Source organism: Somniosus microcephalus, chromosome 8 (assembly GCF_052327205.1).
Source record: "Somniosus microcephalus isolate GS21.2 chromosome 8, FLI_Smic_1.0, whole genome shotgun sequence".
NCBI classification, from domain to species: Eukaryota; Metazoa; Chordata; class Chondrichthyes; order Squaliformes; family Somniosidae; genus Somniosus; species Somniosus microcephalus.
In genome coordinates this window covers 10988643-11003169 of record NC_140994.1, presented here as the reverse complement: position 1 = coordinate 11003169, position 14527 = coordinate 10988643, and the positions used below count along the sequence as shown (strand labels likewise).

General features: G+C 48.6%; 1 protein-coding gene across 3 annotated transcripts in view; it reads right to left on the bottom strand.

Annotated features, from left to right (window-relative positions):
- The window catches only part of LOC147113313 (uncharacterized), a 30604-nt gene extending 22737 nt beyond the window's left edge, over positions 1 to 7867 (bottom strand). Inside the window, exons 1-2 of one of the 3 annotated variants that reach the window (XM_085994243.1) lie at positions 7674 to 7867; positions 5086 to 5190 (exon numbers count right to left, since the gene is read on the bottom strand). In XM_085994243.1, coding sequence (XP_085850369.1) covers positions 5086 to 5190; positions 7674 to 7751 — 183 coding nt within the window. In that variant the 5' untranslated portion in view covers positions 7752 to 7867. The remainder of the gene's footprint in view (positions 1 to 5085; positions 5191 to 7673) is intronic. The other 2 variants (XM_085994242.1, XM_085994241.1) reach the window with 2 other exon arrangements.
- Between the last annotated feature and the right edge of the window lie 6660 nt (positions 7868 to 14527).

Sequence of the window (14527 nt, the reverse complement as noted above, 5' to 3'; positions counted from 1 at the left end):
GTATCTAACCCGTGCTGTACCTGCCCTGGGAGTGTTTGATGGGACAGTGTAGAGGGAGCTTTACTCTGTATCTAACCCATGCTGTACCTGCCCTGGGAGTGTTTGATGGGACAGTGTAGAGGGAGATTTACTCTGTATCTAACCCGTACTGTACCTGCCCTGGGAGCGTTTGATGGGACGGTGTAGAGGGAGCTTTACTCTGTATCTAACCCGTATTGTACCTGCCCTGGGAGTGTTTGATGGGACAGTGTAGAGGGAGCTTTACTCTGTATCTAACCTGTGCTGTACCTGCCCTGGGAGTGTTTGATGGGACAATGTAGAGGGTGCTTTAATCTGTATCTAACCCTGTGCTGTACCTGCCCCAGGAGTGTTTGATGGGGCAGTGTAGAGGGAGCTTTACTCTGCATCTAACACGTGCTGTACCTGCCCCAGGAGTGTTGGATGTGGCAGTGTAGAGGAAGCTTTACTCTGTATCTAACCCGTGCTGTGCCTGCCCTGGGAGTGTTTGATGGGACAGTGTAGAGGGAGCTTTACGCTGTATCTAACCCGTGCTGTGCCTGCCCTGGGAGTGTTTGATGGGACAGTGTAGAGGGAGCTTTACTCTGTATCTAACCCGTGCTGTACCTGCCCTGGGAGTGATTGATGGGACAGTGTAGTGGGAGCTTTACTCTGTATCTAACCCGTGCTGAGAGAGCACTCAATGCTGGCACCGCAGCCAGGAAATGGGAAATAGGCCATTCTGCGGGACTGACATACTCGATTGGAGAAAGTAGCGGGAGAAGATCGGAGAAGTCTTGTCGCGGCCGTGCCTATGTGTTCCTGGATAGTCGAGCACAGCACTGCCTCATGCTGACTGACCAAATAGACGTCACCACGGACCAATCAATCACCAGGAGGCCGTGGTGACAGCTGAGATTTCCAGTACTAATCCTGCACCAACCACCCCCTGCCCTCGCGATGATTTTATTTAGAATTTGTTTTTGAGATGTCACACTCTGTGATTTCTAACGCATGCCAAAAACAAAAGTCTCCAGGGCCCTCTGTCTCGTCCTGGCATCAGCCCAGTTTCACTCTGTTAACTGAAGGGGGGAGGGTTCACTCTTTCACTCTCTTGGCAAACTATATATTTTTGAAAAGGTAAACAGAGGTTATTTCCCCTGGCTAGAGTGTCTAGAACCAGGGGTCACAGTCTCAGGATAAGGGGCCGGCCATTTAGGACTGAGATGAGGAGGAATTTCTTCACTCAGAGGGTTGTGAATCTTTGGAATTCTCTACCCCAGAGGGCTGTGGAGGCTCAGTCGTTGAGTATATTCAAGGCTGAGATCGATAGATTTTTGGACTCTAGGGGAATCAAGGGATATGGGGATCTGGCGGGAAAGTGGAGTTGAGGTCGAAGATCAGCCATGATCTTATTGAGTGGCGGAGCAGGCTCGAGGGGCCGTATGGCCGACTCCTGCTCCTAATTCTTCTGTTCTTGTTAAAGTCGTGCTAATCAAAGTGAGGGATGTCAGTGCTGGGGGAATGGGGCGCTTTGCCATTGCAGGCACCCAGTGTCGGCACCCTCGCATCAGTAAAAGTGACCATGAAGCTGTCGGATTGTCGTGAAAACCCAACTGGTTCACTGACGTCCTGTAGGGAAGGAAACCTGCCGTCCTCACCCGGTCTGGGCCTATTTGTGACTCCAGTCCCACACCAACGTGGTTGCCTCTTAACTGCCCTCTGAAGTGGCCTGAAGCGAGCCCCTGAACTGTAACAAACCACTAACGGTTCAAGAAGACGGCCCACCGCCACCTTCACAGGGCAAGTAGGGGATGGGCAATAAATGGTGGCCTTGCCAGCGACACCCACATCCCCCAGAATGAATTTTTTTTCCAACCCAGTGCTCCCAGGGAGAGAACAAGGTGAGGTGAAGGATAAATTCTTGTTATTCTGCCCCAAGAGGACCTATTTTCCATTGCCCGCGCCGCTCACCCTAAAAGCGATCTCGTAGAATCTTACAGCGCAGAAGGAGGCCATTCGGCCCATCGTGCCTGTGCCGGAGGTGATGCAGTGGAAGGAACTGTGGTGCTTTTGAGTAGTGGTTCTGCACGCACCAGGAGCCGGCTGAGACTGCCCAAGTAAGAGTCTTACTTGGAGATTAGCAGACTTTCCTGCCTTCAGGTCAGGCTAGACGTAAACTCAAGTCTTTACGGTGGAGGTCTAGTGTGGACCGCGCTGCAGACACCGGCCCCCTCCCCCAGTGGATGGCTCCAGACCTGAGCAGAGCAGCAGGTGCAAACGTTATTGGCAGCGAGAAATTAAAACAAAGGTCACTGAATAAATCTCGGTGTCTTAAAACAGCTGTTGAACAAAGCTGCAGCACTATTAAAGCAACAAGCACACTCATTCAGGGAGAGGAGGAGATGCTGACGTGACCTGATAGCTGGTTCCAAGGTTGCTCGTTGATCTCCCGTGACAGTGCACACAAGGGGGGCTAATATTGACTTTGGGAGATGTGTTAAATCCAGTGGGGGGCACTGCTATTCCTGGTGTCTACCCCAATTGTATCAGCATTTATTGTTTGCTCGTGGCAATACTGTCCCGGATACTGTATCACATGACTCACACTGCAGCGATACTGTATCACATGACCCACACTGCAGCGATACTGTGTCACATGACCCACGCTGGAGCGATACTGTATCACATGACCCACACTGGAGCGATACTGTGTCACATGACCCACACGGCAGCGATACTGTGTCACATGACCCACACTGGAGCGATACTGTGTCACATGACCCACACTGGAGCGATACTGTGTCACATGACTCACACTGGAGCGATACTGTGTCACATGACCCACGCTGGAGCGATACTGTGTCACATGACCCACACTGGAGCGATACTGTGTCACATGACTCACACTGCAGCGATACTGTGTCACATGACCCACGCTGGAGCGATACTGTGTCACATGACCCACACTGGAGCGATACTGTGTCACATGACTCACACTGCAGCGATACTGTGTCACATGACCCACGCTGGAGCGATACTGTGTCACATGACCCACACTGGAGCGATACTGTGTCACATGACCCACTTTGCAGTGATACTGTGTCACATGACCCACACTGGAGCGATACTGTCACATGACTCACACTGCAGTGATACTGTATCACATGACCCACTTTGCAGTGATACTGTGTCACATGACCCACACTGCAGCGATACTGTGTCACATGACCCACTAGCGATACGGTATCACATGACCCACTCTGCAGTGATACTGTGTCACATGAACCACTCTGCAGCAATACTGTACCATCACAGAAGCTAGTCTTCAGCCAATTCGATTCACTCCACGTGATATCAAGAAACGGCTGAGCGCACTGGATACAGCAAAGGCTCTGGGCACCGACAACATCCCGGCTATCGTGCTGAAGACTTGTGCTCCAGAACTAGCCGCGCCTCTAGCCAAGCTGTTCCAGTACAGCTACAACACTGGCATCTACCCGACAATGTGGACAACTGCCCAGGTATGTCCTGTCCACAAAAAGCAGGACAAATCCAATCCGGCCAATTGCCGCCCCAGCTGTCTACTCTCAATCATCAGCAAAGTGATGGAAGGTGTCGTTGACAGTGCTATCAAGCGGCACTTACTCACCAATAACCTGCTCACTGATGCCCAGTTTGGGTTCCGTCAGGAGCACTCGGCTTCAGACCTCATTACAGCCTTGGTCCAAACATGGACAAAGGAGCTGAATTCCAGCGGTGAGCTGAGAGTGACTGCCCTTGACATCAAGGCAGCATTTGGCCGAGTGTGGCATCAAGGAGCCCTAGTAAAACTGAAGTCAATGGGAATCGGGGAAAACTCTCCACTGGCTGGAGTCATACCTAGCACAAAGGAAGATGGTTGTGGTGGTTGGAGGTCAATTATCACAGCCCCAGGATATCATTGCAGGAGTTCCTCAGGGCAGTGTCCTAGGCCCAACCATCTTCAGCTGCTTCATCAATGACCTTCCCTCCATCATAAGGTCAGAAGTGGGGATTTTACTGATGACTGCACAGTGTTCAGTGCCATTCGCAACTCCTCAGATAATGAAGCAGTCCATGCCCACATACAGCAAGACCTGAACAACATTCAGGCTTGGGCTGATAAGTGGCAGGTAACATTCGTGCCACACAAGTGCCAGGCAATGACTATCTCCAACAAGTGAGAGTCTAACCACTGCCCCTTGACATTCAATGGTATTACCATCGCCGAATCCCCCACCATCAACATCCTGGGGATCACCATTGACCAGAAACTTAACTGGACCAGCCACATAAATACTGTGGCAACAAGAGCAGGTCAGAGGCTGGGTATTCTGGGGTGAGTGTCTCACCTTCTGACTCCCCAAAGCCTTTCCACCATCTACAAGGCACAAGTCAGGAGTGTGATGGAATACTTTCCACTTGCCTGGATGAATACAGCTCCAACAACACTCAAGAAGCTCGACACCATCCAAGACAAAGCAACCCGCTTGATTGGTACCCCATCCACCACCCTAAACACTCTCTCCCTCCACCACTGGTGCACTGTGGCTGCCGTGTGTACCACCTACAAGATGCACTGCAGTAACTCGACAAGGCTTCTTCGACAGCACCTCCCAAACCCGCGACCTCTTCCACCGAGAAGGACAAGGGTAGCAGGCGCATGGGAACACCACCACCTCCAAGTTCCCCTCCAAGTCACACATCATCCTGACTTGGAAATATATCAGCCATTCCTTCATCGTCGCTGGGTTAAAATCCTGGAACTCCCTCCCTAACAGCACTGCGAGAGCACCTTCACCACACGGACTGCAACAATTTAAGAAGGTGGCTCACCACCACCTTCTCAAGGGCAATTAGGGATGGGCAATAAATGCTGGCCTTGCCAGCAACACCCACATCCCATGAACGGATAATAAAAAAATGACCCACTAGCGATCCTGTATCACGTGACCCACACTGCAGTGTTACTGTATCAGGTGACTCACTGCGTTGAGTTTGTTCTATGACACTCACACCCCAGAGAGGGTTTAACGTGCCTCAGTGGTGTGTCCGAGCGACAGTTACCTTTACTGACAGAAAGCTGCTGCTTTTAGCCGACTCCCTGTATTTCTCCTCTTCCAGATCCACGGTGTCTATTCTGTTGATCGTCAACTTGCAACACCGGATTTTCTACCAAAAAAATGGGGAAAGAACAAAAGTTTCATTTTTTTTTTGTATTTTATTGGGATGTGGGAATCTTTACTTTGTGGAGCTTTCTCTTCAGTATCACTCCTCTTTCTGCAGAGATTCTTCGCTGTGTCAACCAACAACTAAAACAGATGATCTGGTCATTGATCACATGGCTGCTTGTGAGGTCTTGCTGTGCACAAATTGGCTGCCGCTGTCCCTGCATTGCAACAGTGACTACACTTCAGAATAGTACTTAACATAGAAACATAGAAGATAGGAGCAGGAGTCGGCCATTCGGCCCCTCGAGCCTGCTCCACCATTCAATGCGATCATGGCTGATCATCCAAACTCAATACCCTGTCCCTGCTTTCTCCCCATATCCCTTGATCCCTTTAGCCTTAAGAAATATATCTAACTCCTTCTTGAATATATTTAATGAATTGGCCTCAACTGCCTTCTGTGGTAGAGAATTCCACAGGTTCACCACTCTCTGGGTGAAGAAATTCCTCCTCATCTCTGTCCTAAGTGGCTTACCCCTTATCTTTAGACTGTGACCCCTGGTTCTGGACTCCCCCGCCATCGGGAACATCCTTCCTGCATCTAGTCTGTCTAGTCCTGTTAGAATTTTATAAGTTTCAATGAGATCCCCTCTCATTCTAAACTCCAGCGAGTATAAGACCAATCGACCCAATCTCTCCTCATACGTCATTCCTGCCATCCCAGGTACAGTATCAGTCTGGTGAATCTTCGCTGCACTCCCTCCATGGCAAGAACATCCTTTCTCAGATAAGGCGACCAAAACTGCACACAATACTCAAGGTGTGGTCTCACCAAGGCCCTGTACAACTGCAGCAAGACATCTTTGCTCCTGTACTCGAATCCTCTCGCTACGAAGGCCAACATACCATTTGTCTTCTTAACCGCCTGCTGCACCTGCATGCTTGCCTTCAGCGACTGGTGCACAAGGACACCCAGGTCTCGTTGCACTTCCCCTTTTCCCAATCTATTGCCATTCAGATAATAATCTGTCTTCATTGGCTCTAAAGCGCCTTGGGATATCCTGAGGTCCTGAAAGGCGCTATATAAATGCAGCTCTTTTTCCTTTGGGTTGGTGTCAGTTTTTGTCTATCTTAAAGCACTAAAATAAACAAGGTCAGGATTGCCTTTTAGAAGCACACAGAGGAAGATTATGCAAACGTTTTCATCAGGGGGATTGTTCCTATCAAATCCTTTTGCTCGCTATTTTAAGATTCAAATGTTTAACCCTTGTTACATAAAAATAGAATTGTATTTATATAGCACTTTTCATGACCTCAGGACGTCCCAAAGCACCTTACAGCCAATTAAATACTTTTGCAAGTGGAGTCGTTGTTGTAATGTCGGAAACGCGGCAGTCAATCTTCGCACAGCAAGCTCCCACAAACAGCAATGTGATAATGACCCAGATCATCTGTTTTTACACACACATTATATGAAGGATAAATATTAGCTCAGACACTGGGGAGAACTCCCCTGCTCTTCTCCGAAATGGTGCTACCTGAGGGAGCAGACGGGGCCTCGGTTTAACGTCTCATCCGAAAGACGGCGCCTCCGACAGTGCAGCACCTCTGATAGTGCAGCACACCCTCAGCACCGCACTGGGTGTGTCAGCCTGGATTATGTGCTCAGGTCTCTAGAGTAGGATTCGAGCCCACAACCTTCTGACTTAGAGGCGAGAGTGCTACCCTGAAAACCAGCACCCCCTCGATTGCCCACCCCCCCTCAAATATCTTTCCAATTCTCCCTTAAATGCTCCCTCGCTATCTGTCTCCCTAGGTCGTCCACTCCGCACGTTCCTCACCCTCTGTGTAATGCAATTAGATCTAAAACTGTCTGTGCTCCTTCCCTCTACCAAGCTTGGGCCCTGTGCCCCCTGGTGCCAATCTCAGACGTAATATCAGGGCTCAGTTTATTGATTCCCTTAAGGATCTTGAATGCTTGACTAATATCTCCTACCTCCGAGCCTTCTCTTCTACACTTAAGCACACGCTAACCACACTTCGATAGGCTCATAGGTGGTAGTGGGGGAGGGGGGGGGGTGCTTTTCCTGCTCACTTGTGGTAACCTTGGTGGAAGAGCCGGGGGGCTCGGGGGGTGGGGGGGGAAACGCTGTAAGTAGCGTTTTTCCAAGGATTCGCAAACCCATTGGCCAAGGTTAGAAGGACAACAGCTAGAATTTCACTCCCTGTGCATGGTGCTAATTATACAATATTTTTCACGCCCTCCGTCGATCCATTAAGAATCATTTTAGAAGTTTCATAGAGGTTTACGGCACAGGAGGAGCCCATTCGGCCCATCGTGCCTGTGCCGGCTCTTTGAAAGATTCTCTCCAATTAGTCCCCCTCGCCAGCTCTTTCCCCATCGCCCTGCAACCTCTTTCCTTTCCAAGTATACGTCTAGCTCCCAGAAGCTGCCCTGGTATATTTGTGTTCAATAATACGTACATCCTTATCCACTCTCTCCAAGCTCTCCTTGAATTCCATCTTGTCGATCAGTGAGCTGATTTCCACATCAGCATCCATGCCCGATCCTTTCCGAGTCGGCTAAGCGGGCGGGGGGGGAGACCTGAAGCTGCTCTGTGATCTGTGCAGCGAGCGAGCTGCTGTGCTACAACAGGACAAAGGGCCCCCCTGAGGGTTTTATAGCTGCTGCCTGGCTGGACTGCTCGCACTGGGGGTGAAGTGGGCGGGGGGGGGGGGGTGGTGGGGGGGGGATTGCCTGGCAGTCACTCTGGCCGACAGGTGCACCCTGGCTGGCTCTGGCCGCTGCTGGTTGGGTTGCGGCGGGTGGCGGGGGGTGGGGGGGGTGGCAGTTGCCTTGGCACAACTTTGGAAACCAGCCCTGACGTGCGGGGAATGCAATGACTTTGAGGTCATACAACAAGCTCATTGCATTGCCATAACAAGGTAGTGCGGTTATGGAATAAAAGGACACACACACACACACACACAATGAGTGCTTGTAAATCAAGGAGAGGATCTGAGCTCAGAGCGGGAGATGACACCAAGGCAGAAGTATGTGGAACGCAAATGATTGATGTTTGGTGATCTGAACGGAAGGAAGAATGTGGAGATTATCATTTAATTTGTGCAGCTCATGATATATCAAAGAGCCAGATCAGCTGCTCCCCAGGCCTGGCCTAGAAAAACATCCTTAAATCTTTCCTGGAGATGTAAGGCAAATGGGCCTTGGGCCAAAGAAGGAGAAATGAGGAAAGGCGACCAAAAGCTTGGCCAAAGCGGTTGAGTTTAAAGTGGGCATGAAAGGAGCAGAGTGAGGTGAAGTGAGGGAATTCCAGCAGAACTTCGTCAAGCTCCTCCTCCAAATCCACCTCCCGCTCGAGCTCCAAATCCACCTAGACCTCCACCTCCAGAAATTTCAGGAAAATCCCTGTGAAATTCCTCTCTCATTCCCTGCGGCAATCAAGTATTGCTCCAGGACCCAAGGGCACCCATGATGCATCACAAGGCTAACCTAACAACCACCCGCTCACCCTTCCCCCCGCCCCCAACCTCCCCCCGCACCTGTTAATGATCAACGCCCTCCTCCCTTGGGAACAGAGAAGGTTGCACCACTTGATGGGGAGGGAAAATAGCCAGAAAAGTGACATTGTGTGCCAGTAGGACAGCAATGTGCTATGATATCGTTCTTCTGTCACAGTGTTTGGCAAATACAAGGAAAGCAGCAGGAAATTCTCATATAGCGTTTTTCATGACTCCAGAATATCCCCCAATTACAGCCAATGAAGTAGTTTTAGAAGTGTAGTCACTGTTGCAGTTTTAAAAAATTCATTCTCGGGATGTGGGCATCGCTGGCAAGGCCGGCATTTATTGCCCATCCCTAGTTGCCCTTGAGAAGGTGGTGGTGAGCCGCCTTCTTGAACCGCTGCAGTCCGTGTGGTGAAGGTACTCCCACAGTGCTGTTAGGGAGGGAGTTCCAGGATTTTGACCCAGCGACGATGAAGGAGCGGCCGATATATTTCCAAATCAGGACATTGTGTGACTTGGAGGGGAACTTGGAGGTGGTGGTGTTCCCATGCGCCTGCTGCCCTTGTCCTTCTAGGTGGTAGAGGTCGCGGGTTTGGGAGGTGCTGCCGAAGAAGCCTTGGCGAGTTGCTGCAGTGCATCTTGTAGATGGTACACACTGCAGCCACGGTGCGCCAGTGGTGGAGGGAGTGAATGTTTAAGACTCTCTCTTGTTGGAGATGGTCATTGCCTGGCACTTGTGTGGCGCAAATGTTACTTGCCTCTTATCAGCCCAAGCCTGAATGTTCTCCTGGTCTTGCTACATGCGGGCATGGACTGCTTCATTATCTGAGGAGTTGCGAATGGAACTGAACACTGTGCAATCATCAGCGAGCATCCCTACTTCTGGCCTTAGTATGGAGGGAGGGTCATTTATGAAGCAGCTGAAGATGGTTGGGCCTCGGACACTGCCCTGAGGAACTCCTGCAGTGATGTCCGGGGGCTGAGATGGTTGGCCCCCAACAACCACAGCCATCTTCCTTTAGTGTTAGGTATGACTCTAGCGTAGTGTTGGAAACACAGCAGCCAATTTGCACACAGCAAGATCTCACAAACAGCAATGTGATAATGACCAGATCATCTGAGAGGGTAGACAGAGCCTCAATTAAACATTTCTTTCGACAGCAGCTTCAACAGTGTGGCGCTCCCTCAGTACTGCACTGGAGCGTCACTAGATTTTTGTGCTCAAGTCTCTGGAGTGGGATTTGAACCCACAACCTTCTGACTCAGAGGCGAGAGTGCTGCCCACTGAGCCACGGCTGACACTTAGATGAAGAGGGGTGGGAGGAGGCTCGTGTGGAGCATATTAACGATGGCATAGACCAGTTGGGCCGAATGGCCTGTGTCTGTGCTGTAAATTCTATGTAAGCATATACATTTAAATAAAAGAAATTTCTTTCTTTTCATCTCACTCCAGTGCTGCCGAATGGCCTGTGTCTGTGCTGTATATTCCATGTAAGCATTTACATTTAAATGCGCATTGCATTGTTCAACTAAATATTGCTTGGAGGGTGCGGGTCTAGGTGGGGTAGAGGAACAAAGGGATCTCGGAGTACAAATACACAAATCACTAAAAGTTGCGACACAGGTTAAGAAGGCCATAAAAAAAGCAAACCAATCCCTAGGGTTTATTTCTAGAGGGATAGAATTGAAAAGTAGGGAAGTTATGCTAAACCTGTATCGAACCTTGGTTAGACCACACTTGGAGTACTGCGTACAGTTCTGGTCACCATATTATAAAAAGGATATAGAGACACTGGAGAGGGTGCAGAGAAGATTTACAAGGATGATACCAGAAATGCGAGGGTATACATATCAGGAAAGGTAACTAGTGGTGTCTCGCAGGGATCTGTGTTGGGGCCTCTATTAGCAATATTTATTAACGACTTAGATGATGGCATAGAAAGTTAAATATCCAAATTTGCCGATGACACAAAGATAGATGACACTGTAGGCAGTTTAGATGAAAGCATAACATTACAAAGGGATATCGACAGATTAAGTGAATGGACGAAACTGTAGCAAATGGATTTCAATGTAAGCAAATGTGAGGTCATCCACTTTGGATCTAAAAAAGATAGAACAGGGGACTCTCTAAATGGTGAAAGGCTAAAAACAGTGGCTGTCCAAAGAGACTTGGGGGGCCCAGGTACATCGATCATTAAAATGTCATGAATAGGTACAGAAAATAATCAAAAAGGCTAATGGGATGCTGGCCTTTATATCTGGAGGACTAGAATACAAGGGGGTAGAAGTTATGCTGCAGCTGTACAAAGCCCTGGTTAGACCACACCTGGAGCAGTGTGAGCAGTTCTGGGCACCACACCTTAGGAAGGATATATTGGCCTTGGAGGGAGTGCAGCGTAGGTTTACCAGAATGATACCCGGACCCCAAGGGTTAAATTATGATGAGAGATTACACAAACTAGGGTTGTATTCCCTAGAATTTAGAAGGTTAAGGGGTGATTTGATTGAAGTTTTCAAGGTATTAAGGGGAACTGATAGGGGAGATAGAGAGAAACTATTTCCGCTGGTTGAGGAGTCTCGGACCAGGCGGCAGAGTCTAAAAATTAAAGCCAGACCTTTCAGGAGTTAAGTTAGGAAACACTTCTACACACAAAGGGTGGTAGAAGTTTGGAACTCTCTTCCGCAAACTAGATCAATTCTTAATTTTAAATCTAACACTGATAGCTTTCTGTTAACCAAAGGTATTAAGGGATATGGTGCAAAGGCTGGTACATGAAGTTGGGTCGAAGATCAACCATGATCTCATTGAATGGCCTCCTCCTGTTCCTGTGTTCCTAGTTGCACATTGCATTGTTCACCTAAATAGCTGGGAGCAGCAGCAGCAATGTGGTCCTCCCGGACAACAGGGGGCGCTGGCTGGCAGTGTGGCGCCGCTCCTCATTCTCTGTGCTCTTTGTTCCTCAGCCTCCAAGATGGCGGCGCCCTGGGCTTCGCGGAGTCGCCTTGCACAGGGTGGGCAAAATCAACAACTTTTCCACCCCAAAATCTTCCAAAAAACAAAACTTTTTTGGGGGGTGGGAGAGAAAAAAAAAACGTAACACTGCAGAGCAAATTTTTTTTTAAGTAACAGCAGAGCTGGGGGAGGGGGAAAGTATCAATTCTATAGAGAATTTGTAACTACTTCCTGCAAAAGTGTGTGTTGCAGAGACAAGGGATTTAGCTGTTTGCAATGATTTATTTTTATATAAAACTGTTTTTTGCAAATTTATTGCAACATTTAGCTCTTTGCAATGATTTATATTTATATAAAACTTTTTTGCAAATTTATTGCAACATTTAGCTCTTTGCAATAATTTATATTTATATAAAACTGTTTTTTGCAAATGCATTGCAGGATTTAGCACTTAAATATTTTAATCCTGCAGCTGCATTCTCTTCTTGCTTTCCTGCTTAATTTTATGTCTCCAGAACAATTCTTTATTGTATATATTATAATACCAAATATGGATTTATTAATGTTGATTTTTTTTTTTGTAAGTTGGTGTGTGTTGCTGTTTTTATTATTATTTTAGAGGGTGTTTACAGTCTGCTTTTAAGATTGCATTTTTTTTTTGAAAGAATGAACAGTTACAGGAAAGGGAAAATGCTTCCCCTCCTTATAAACAGTCTGTGAAGGGGTCACTAATTGTGTAATTGTAATTAAAAGTGTAGTTTTGGATTACTGGGGAAAGGTTTGGTGCAATCACGGCCTTCTGCCGGTAAGGTTGTTACCTGGCTCCAGGTCTAGCCCAGTCTTTAATTTAAAGTGACCTTGGGGAGGGTGCGGAGGAGATTTACCAGAATGGTACTGGGGATGAGGCACTTCAGTTATGTGGAGAGACTGGAGAAGCTGGGGTTGTTCTCCTTAGAGCAGCGCAGAGAAGGTTAAGAGGGGATTTAATAGAAGTCTTCAAAATCGTGAGAGGTTTTGATAAGAGTAAATAAGGAGAAACTACTTTAATTGGCAGGAGGGTCGGTAAGATGAGAATTTTTTTTACGCAGAGGGGAATTGTGGTCTGGAGTGCGCTGCCTGAAAGGGCAGATTCAATAGTAATTTTCAAAAAGGAATTGAATAAATGCTTGAAAAGGAAAAATTCGCAGGGCTATGGGGAAAGAGCAGGGGGCAGTGGGACTAATTGGAGAGCTCTTTTAAAGAGCTGGCACAGGCACGATGGGCCGAATGGCTGTAGGATTCTATGATTGCCTGGTCTGTGCTCAGTTATACTGATCTCGGCCAGTTTGATTGTAGGGGCACAACAGTTGCCCTAAGTAACCCTGAATTAGAGTGGTGTGGAAAAATGAACCAGTGTTCCTCTGTCAATCATAATCCAGTAACTCCCGCTGGACAGGGTGCGCGGATTTTGGGTGTTTCGGCCGTGATGCCCCCCGTGGGAGAGGAGCCTGCTGGCGCTCACTGTTGGGGTCACAAACTATTTAATTAGACATTTGGGGCGAGGTACAGGATAGTAGCCAGGCGCCCGTGGAACCTTAACCGGGGAGGAGAGGAGAAAAAATTGGTGAGGGGAAAATCGCTTTTTTGTGTGTGTGTAGCATCCTGACTTTTCTGGCTGTGCTTCCGTGTGGGGCGTCACATTGACTTGCGCTGAAGAAGCTCCTGCTGATCTCTCGTCGTTGTTCTGGATTGTGCTTGGCCGCCGTGATTTGAAATCCCAACGTCACACACGTCAAGAGAACGGACAGGGGGTTAAAGTCCTGGGCCTCTGGCAGCAACTTGAGACTGTGATCTCCTGCTCCTTCATTGTCCCCAGATGTTGAGGTTCCAATCGCAGCATGTTTCTCCAGAAGGAAGCGGGCAGAGGAGGAGGAGGAGGAGGGGGGGGGTCAGGGTTCAAAGAGCAACGGATCTCCAGTAATTGGTACAGAGGGAAGTTTAGGAGTGTGAACTATCTCAGTACAGGGGGATTCAGGAGTGAGTAATCCCAGGAGGGGTGACTGCGTGTTGGAATGAGAATTGGAGTAAGTGACAACCCCCCCGCCCCCATCATTAGTTGTGCAGAAGAGAAAAGTCATGGGGAGTCAGGTTGAGAGATGCTCTCCCACGTTGGGTTCAGTGTGGCGTGGGCAAATGATTGGGACCGACTGGGCCTTTGGCTGAAGCTGTTGCAGGACACGGAGCGGCCTAGATAGTGCGACAGGAAGAAATACAATTTTAATGGAGGGGCGTTCTCCCCGGTGTCCTGGGGCCAATATTGATCCCTCAACCAACATCAGTAAAAAAAAAAAAAAAAAACAGATTATCTGGTCATTTTCACATTGCTGTTTGTTGGAGCTTGCTGTCCACAAATTGGCTGCCACATTTCCTACATTACAACAGTGACCACACTTCAACAAGTACTTCATTGGCTTAAAGCGCTTTGGGACAGCCCGAGGCCATGAAAGGTGTAAGTCCTTTCTTTCTTCCCATCAGTGTGAGCTGCTAAATGTAGCCTGGCTCTTCCCTCACCACCTCCTCCCCCCCATTCCCATCGGGAGTTCAGAGCCAAAGTCAGCCCTGGAATGCTCTTCCACATTTCCTTGTCAATCATCTAGTTGGCTTCGGAATGGACCATCAGCTGTCTTGACGGGGTGGGGGAGGTAATAAGTAATCGTCAGTAACTCCGGGGAAACTGGGAGACGGCGAGTAGCTTCTGTGGAGAAAAACTGGAGGCGAAATTATAAAAGGGATTTTTTTTTTAGACTTGCAGAAACCCTTTGTTAATTAGGTCCAAACTTCTTCGGCCGGCAACAGAGCAAGACTTGTACTGTTA